At 37.3% G+C, this 8,089-nt stretch overlaps 1 protein-coding gene across 1 annotated transcript; it reads left to right on the forward strand.

Annotated features, from left to right (window-relative positions):
• The first annotated feature begins 2,870 nt into the window (after nucleotides 1-2,870).
• DCAF16 (DDB1 and CUL4 associated factor 16) lies at nucleotides 2,871-5,619 on the forward strand. Its single transcript, XM_028087294.2, has one exon. It carries the CDS (start codon nucleotides 3,134-3,136, stop codon nucleotides 3,782-3,784), a length of 651 nt encoding a protein of 216 aa, XP_027943095.1. The 5' UTR covers nucleotides 2,871-3,133; the 3' UTR covers nucleotides 3,785-5,619.
• Nucleotides 5,620-8,089: the final 2,470 nt, after the last annotated feature.

Below are 8,089 nucleotides of genomic sequence, written 5' to 3' on the forward strand. Positions count from 1 at the left end.
TTCATTGAGCTCTTTTATTAGCTCTAATTGTTTACATGTTAGTTTTTTTTTTATTAGATGACCATATCTCTTTTCTTCCAGTTCTGACACCTGTCATTTATTCTTTTTTTATTTTATTCTTATTTTTGTAACATTAATTAGGACTTTTGGTACTGAACAGACTATCAGGCATCATGGTTATCCTTATCTGATTTTATTTTTAGAGGGAATATATCTAAAATGTCTCACTTAGGTTATATTTGCTGAAAGTTTTTGATGATAACCTTTACCAAGTTAAGAGGGTAGCTTTTCTTCCTAGATTGGTAAGAGTATTTTGTTTTTGAAGGAACTAAGAAAGGTTAAATATACACAGTTGATAAAATAATGGTGGTTTTTTTTTGGCTTTATTTTCTTACCATGGTGACATATATTTATAAATTTTTTGAAGTTGAGGTATTCTTCCTTTCCCTGGGATAAGCTGTACATGATAGCATATTCTTTTTTTAATCTGTTAGATTTTGTTAGGTAATATTTGGAATTTTTGCAAGTGAAATGAGCCTGTACTTTTGGTTCATCTTTAGGTTTGGAATTAATATTTTATTATCCTTATAAAAGGAGTTTATATGCTTTTTTCTTTTTTCTGAAACAACTTAAGTAGGTGTTAATTTCCTTGGAATTTTAGTGGAACTCACTTATAAAACTGTATAGGCCTGGTGCTTTTAAAAGGAGGTTGGTACCTTTTCATTTTCTTTACCACTTACTGGTTTGTTCTATTCAAGTTATCTACTTCCTATGTGAGTTTTAGTATTTTCTTCCAGAATTCAGCCATTTCATCTAGATTTTACACATTTAGTATATATTTGGGTTTTGTTTTAAGATTTATTTATTTACTTATTTGTCAGAGGGAGACCACAAGCAGGGGAGAGTGGCAGGCAGAGGGAGAAGCAGGCTCCCCACCGAGCAAGGAGCCCAATGCAGGACTTGATCCCAGAACGCTGGGATCATGACCTAAGCCAAAGGCAGACGCTTAACCAACTTAGCCACCCAGACGTCCTCTGTTTTTTTATTTTTAATCTCTTTTTGTGTTTTTAAGTCTCAAGTTTGACTAGTTCACTTTTCTTACTCATTTTTCAAAAAACCATCTTTTAGTTTTATCAGTCTTTTCTATTCTCATATGCTATTTCATTTCTGCCTTTATTTCCTTCCTGCTTATTTTGCTCTTGCTCTTTTCCATTATTTTGAATTGAACGCTTAACTTGTAGATATTTAAAATTCCTCATTTCCTCGTCAGTGTATTCAAAGCTATAATTTTCTTTCAGGTATGGGTTTCCCATGTCCCACAAATTTTGCTTGTATGGTTTATATTATTCGGTTTTAGTATTTAACATCCTTTATAATTTCCATTTTAACCCATGAGTTATTTAGCTTCCCAACATAGGATTACTTTTAAGTATCTTTTAATATTTACCTTCATTGCATTTTGGTCAGAGAATTTAGTCTGAACGAAATAGACCCTTTAGAACTAGTTATACTTTATAACCTAATACATGATCTATTTTCATGTGTGTATATGTGCACTCTCAAATATCTATTCAGTTTGGTATAGAGTTCTGACTACTGATATAATACCAAAAGTGTATTAATATTTTGACTGTTTCAGGTTTCTTATATCTCCTGCTTATATAGTTCTGTCCATTGTTACTTGAGAAATTTTGAGGATGTGCTTTCAGGACCATAAACATTTATGATGAGTACTATATAATTTTATTCTGTTCCTTTTACTGATACTATTGTCCATCTTTGTCCCTTATATGTTTTGACTTGAAATCTTTTTTGTTGGGTATTAAGATTGCTATCTCAGCTTTATTTTGGTCCACAGTTGCCTGATACATCTTTTTTCATTCTTTTATTTTTTTTGCCTTTCTGTGTGTTTTTGCTTTGAAGTATCTTCTGTTAGTTGCATATTATTGAATCTTGTTTTGTTTTGTTTTTTTAATCCAATCAGAGTGTCTGTCTTTTAACTGTGAGTTTAAAGTGTTTACATTCATTATAATTTCTACTGTATTAAGAATTACACCTGGAAGAAAAAAAAATGTACACCTGCCATCTTCTCTCATATCTGTAGAGTATGGTTATATGACCACAACCTTTGGGTCCCAACAAGAGTTGTACGCAGCTCTATAACCAGGACAGGTCCCCTAAAACTAATCCCAATAAGCACATCTTAAGAGAAAAAAGTACCTTTTACAGCTCTCTATTGAGTTTGGGGCATAAGGGAACTGCTCTTGCAGAAATAATTTTCTGGGCTAGAACAGTGTACTAAAAAATATGTACCAATAAATGATTAGAATGACCCCAGGCTCTCCTTCCCAGGAGTCATTCCCAATAGAAAAATCTGCCTAAGACTATGAGCTAGAGATGGCAAAGCCCAGTAAGTGTTCGTGTTCAGCATCTGTGTTCTTAGATACTGTATAAAGTTAGAGTGACAATAATGTTATGCATTGCTTTCAGGCTTTAATATCATTTCTCTAGTCTTCTCATTCACAGGTTAAAGCTACCTTTCCAGATAGTTCAACAACTAAGTCACCAGTTATCAAGGGCATTTGCACCACCTATGGAAAACGTCAGATCCATGTACACCAGATGTCCCTGGCAACTCATCCCACCATCTCCCTGAACAAAATTTGCACCAACAGCGGACAAGAAAGGCAACCATTGTTTCTTTTGTTACCAAGTAGATATAACATCCCTGCCAACAAAACAGAATACACAAAGTGTCTCTTCACAGTATCACGACCAGTTGAGAACAGGCTAAGAAAATCAGCTTGCCTAGATGAGGACCCCTTCTCTTCTTGGGTAGCCAGGATTTGAAGGAGAGACTCTGACCTGTACCACTGGTAAGTGACTTAACACTTTTACACACTGAACTGGTCCTGAGAACTGAGATGTCTTCTTTGTAAGTGAAGAATATGCAACATAATCTTGAAGAACTGCACAGTGATATGAGCCAGAGGCATACTGTGTGTGTGTGTGTAATGGACTGACAAATTAATCTTGTTGAAGGATTTTTCATCTTTTGTTTCTGTTTGCTAGTTTTAGTCAGTATTTTGCTGGCTTAGATTGTTACCTTTTTCTGGTTTCTTCTTCTAATCCAATGGGTCCCAGAAATCCCTCTCCTGACCCCTTATCAGAATCAGAAAGTGAGGAAGAAGAAAATGCTGACTACCTAAATGAGAGTTCTGGGCAAGAGTGGGATTCCTCTGAAGAAGAAAACCGTGTGGTTCCCAACCTCACACCTCTTGAGAGTCTTGCCTGGCAGGTTAAGTGCCTTTTAAAATACTCTACAACTTGGAAACCTTTAAATCCTAATTCCTGGTTATATCACGCTAAACTCTTGGATCCAAGCACACCAGTTCATATACTCCGGGAGATAGGTCTAAGACTCTCCCATTGTTCCCACTGTGTACCCAAACTGGAACCAATTCCCGAATGGCCTCCTCTGGCTTCTTGTGGAGTGCCACCTTTTCAAAGGCCCCTTACAAATGCCAGTCGGCTTTCTAGAGATCATGCCACTCTAAATGGAGCACTGCAGTTTGCCACCAAACAGTTAAGCCGGACATTGAGTAGAGCCACTCCCATACCCGAATACCTAAAACAGATCCCTAATTCATGTGTTTCTGGTTGTTGCTGTGGCTGGTTAACTAAAACAGTTAAGGAAACAACCTGCACTGAACCCATCAACACGACTTACTCGTACACTGACTTCCAGAAGGCAGTTAACAAACTCCTAACCGCATCACTCTAAAGACCCACCATTTGTTCTGCTATCTCTCATATTGCTAATTAATTGAGAAGGAAGTACAAAGTCACACCACAGTTGAGAAGCAAGTGCCTTCTCAACCAAACCATACCCTGTCCTAACAAGCCCTTAAGTACTACCAAGTACAGTGGTACCATAACTCAGCTACAAAAAATGCATGGTGATCATGCCCTTTGACAGACCCTGTGGATAAAATGAAAACTTCAGTAGAAAATTAGGCAAAAGGGACCATATTATAAAAGTTAAGTTGACTGTTGTCCACACTCAGTTCTCCCCACCCCCACCCAATTTATTCTGCCTTTCTGAAAGGACTCTTAACCAGACATCTCATTGTGAACGAGAAGGAAGAAGTAGTAGGTCCCTACCCCTTTTGTTACCTAACCTTCAAAATAGCCAGTGGAGAAGAGGGAACTTAGCTTTTCCCAATAACACCTCTCTGAGCATACTCTTTCCTAACATTAATTTCTATGAGATAGTTGCATTAATTGGAATTCCTTAGACAAAAGAAAATGGTGGGGCTATGAATTTATCTCCCAGCTTTTATACAGATAGGCCTATATATGGCACCCTTTAGGGTTCCTGTTTTGGAGGAGAGGGAGTGAAGTTTCAAACCTAGGCTGCACTGCTTCAGGCCTATTATAGTACCTGCAGTTACAGTATGAACCTTTATACATTAAGTTCCCACCAGGCTCTCTGTAGCTACATTGGCCTAAAAATTGTAACCAGGGATTAAACAGACACCTGTTCTGTGGGGAATAGATATCCTGCATCTTGGCATTCAGACTTTGGTCAAGAGCAGATCACATTTTAAAAGACCAATGGGAAAGGATTAAGAGCACTTATGCTTTCAATATTAACTGCAAATGAATTAAAATATTTCATCTGCATAATGTTCTCAGCAGTACTTTATGCACTGTTTACATCCATTGCAAACTTTTCAGGAACTCTTCTAACTTTAAAGAACTTAGCACTACAGAAAATCTCAGCCTAATACAATCAGAAGTTGGAGTTTTTAGCATCATTGTTTTTCTACATAGATTAGCTTTAGATTTTCTTCTAGCTCAACAAGGAAGAGTATGTACCCTTATAAATGAATCTTGCTGCATTTATTTAAATGAGTCAAAACATAGAAATCATACATAAAAGAAGATTCATGGGACCAATAAATCTTTTCACACACCTACAATAGAGTGAAACCTGTGTGTGTGATCCTGGTTGACTGGCCATCTAAAAGGAATCAGAAAATAGATTGAAAATCCTGTATCCTTTCATTTTACTTTTACTTTTTTCCTATTCTCCATAATTAAGTGCTGTATATGATGTGGCATCAAAAAAATGGAAGCATTAATGGAATCACAAATTCTATACATGTATAGCAACTTTAAGGAGAGAGGAGAACGTTTATAATCCAATGAGAATTTCTGCTGAGTCTTAGTTGTCATATCTTAAGGAAAAAAGAAGGGACCTGTAGTAGGTAGGAAAGATATTTGTGAATGGAAAATTACTGAACTGAAACCATATCATACTGTTAGTGTAATTGAATGTATCAGAAACTGTTCCTATGTAGAGATGTTTTGTGAAATTGGGTTTTTAAAATGTTATAAGAACCTGTTTCCTTTTTTTTTTAAGGGGAAGGTGGGAAGAGGTAGGGAGGTCTGAAAATTAAAATATATTGATGTTTATGTAACCATAATATGTTCCTTTTTCTGTGTGTGTATATAAAAGGGCCTTGCTCCTGAAGCATTTTTGCTATTCACTCCAAAAGGAAGCCTTTCCCCAGCTCTGCAGCTGAATAAACCAACAGCTTTGTACGTGCTGAAGAGTATGGTCATTTGTTCTCAACAAATGAAGTAGATCCTGCTTTGCTTAAGGCATATTCAACATTCACTAAATGCTGAATAGAGTCAACTGATCAGATAGATGATAGATACATACATACATACAATATAGTGTCTCTGATAGGAGGTGACTTGGGAGCTCTAGACAATGTAACATACTTGTAAAAGAAAATGTCAGCTATTCAGTCAAGACCCGGATTTGAACCCATTTGTTTGTATATGTTAGGTAATTACGGGTTACACAAAATGAGAGATACGTGGAAAAGCTTTAAGCCTTTACTTCTTTTTGTGTGCCATGGACGTGGGGTTAGGGGTGGATTTACCACTTTAACACTCTCCTTACAAGCGATTAGGAGAAATGACAAATTTACTCTGTTTTCATAGAAATATTTATCTAAGGAAACAGGACTTCTAAACCAAGAGACATTAATGTTACAAAGGTACTATTCTCTCTCAATGCAGATAGGCAGCCTTTTTTTGTTGAAGCGGTCCAGATACTTTGAGCACAGAAGACCATAATCATGTCTTTTAAACCCATCAGCTTTCCTAAGAGAAGGAAAAAATTGATACATGTCTGATGAGGGACAGATTTAAGTCGCCTTTCAGGGATTATCCTGCTGGGGCTCCTATCACAAGTATCCATTTAAAAAAATTTCTCTATGATGAAAATAATGTTCTGTTATTAGAGTAGATTATTAAAGCTGTTAGGGAATTTAGAAATCACTTGGGTTATTTTCTTACTGATACATAAATTCTCTCTTCTGACTCTAATAAATTATTTTCTACTTTTGGCTTCCGTATTAGAGAATTTAATGCCTTTTGGAGCAGCCCATTATTTTTAAATGTCTCTTATTAGAAATTTAGTTATTCATCTAGTAATAGTATGGAGTGCCTACTATAATCCAGACCCTGGGAGTGCAAAATTAAATAAGATATATACATAAGAAATCAGTTTTAAAATATATTGAACCAGGGCGCCTGAGTGGCTAAGTCGGGTTAAGCATCTGACTTTGGCTCAGGTCATGATCTCAGAGTCCTGGGATCAAGCCTGAGCCCTGCATCTGGCTCCCTGGCTCAGTGGGGAGTCTGCTTGTCCCTCTCCCTCTGCACTTCCCCCTGCTTTGCTCTGTCTCTCTCTCAAAATCTTTTTTAAAATAATAAACACAATAATACATATTGAACCAATGTAAACTACACCAAAGCTTTTGGCCATTGATGCTGTTTTTGCTCTCTAAGGTCACATTAAATTAGCCTAATTCTTATACAGACCCTTAGATATTTGTAAATGTGTGGCCATCCAAGTGTAGTGGAAAGTTACATGGAGGGCACACTCCAACAATGAAACCCCAAAAGGGGTAGTCACCTAAGGGAATAGATAAAGAGCTTTGTCTTTTATACACAGATTTAAGTTGTATTTGGTAAGTTCACGAGGCAATGGCACATAAAGATCAGGGCCAGGAGTGTTCTGCTCATATGACTGGGGTACATAGAAAAGCCCAGAAAGTTTGGGTGACTTGTCAGACTCCATGATACAAGTCTGTGCAAGCTCCTGGTATATGAGCCCACCAGTGAGCAATGTCCACTGGACTGAGGGAAATTGAGGGAGCTGTATTAGCTGACACCAACCACCAGGTATTTCTCCTGTGTCGACTTGCTGTTACCAAAAAGAAAATCTCTCGCATATCTTTGCCAATTTTAAACAAAGTTTAGTTAACAGTTACACGTTTGAGTCCGATCACTATACAGTCCTCTACGTTCTTCCTTTCAATTGGTGGTATCAGTGGGATTATATAACAGTTTTGGACGTGAGACCAAGAAAATGGTAAGGATGAAGGTAACACAATGAGCTGACACTTGCTGGCTACCCAACTCCTGTTGGCTGTGAGAACTATGGCCAGCTCCTCTCAGTGAGATGTGGGAAAGGAATGCCTGATTTTAAAAATAATATAGCAAGCAGAGGGTCCCAGAGTTGTTGCTTCCAAACAGCGTGGAGTCGGTTTAAAATGCTAGTGACAATTTAGGGTTGGATCATAAAACAAGTTGACTGGAGTTTGGGCAATTTATTCGGGAAGACAGATGACCCTGACACATAATGTGAAAATTCCTGGGATCATTTGGGAATTGATGCCCTGTTCCCTGGAGTAGAACATGATCTGTAATCATCTAGGAGACTCAGGATCCTGGTCAGCCTGACAAGACTAAAACTAAGTTCCTAGTATACACAGAAACCAAGTTGGTGTGGTATCAAATTAGATTTCAGCAGAAACCAGATGAAATTGTCAGAATCAGTGTTGCAGCTTGTAAATTCAGGAGCTCATTGTTACCTCAGGGAAAATTACATTTAGGTTAACTGCCAAAGTTATGCTTATTTAATGCTAACATTCCATCCCTGGTGTCAAGTGTGGGACCTGACACCCCAATGTATCAACTGATGTTTTTCAATTTGTTCATT

Source organism: Eumetopias jubatus, unplaced genomic scaffold (genome assembly GCF_037043125.1).
Source record: "Eumetopias jubatus isolate StellerSeaLion01/CBP00866 unplaced genomic scaffold, mEumJub1_p1.0 scaffold_2, whole genome shotgun sequence".
Lineage (NCBI taxonomy): Eukaryota > Metazoa > Chordata > Mammalia > Carnivora > Otariidae > Eumetopias > Eumetopias jubatus.

Coding starts and splice junctions, on each gene's coding strand:
- DCAF16 (XM_028087294.2), top strand. CDS start 3,134: ATGGGTCCCAGAAATCCCTCTCCTGACCCCTTATCAGAATCAGAAAGT.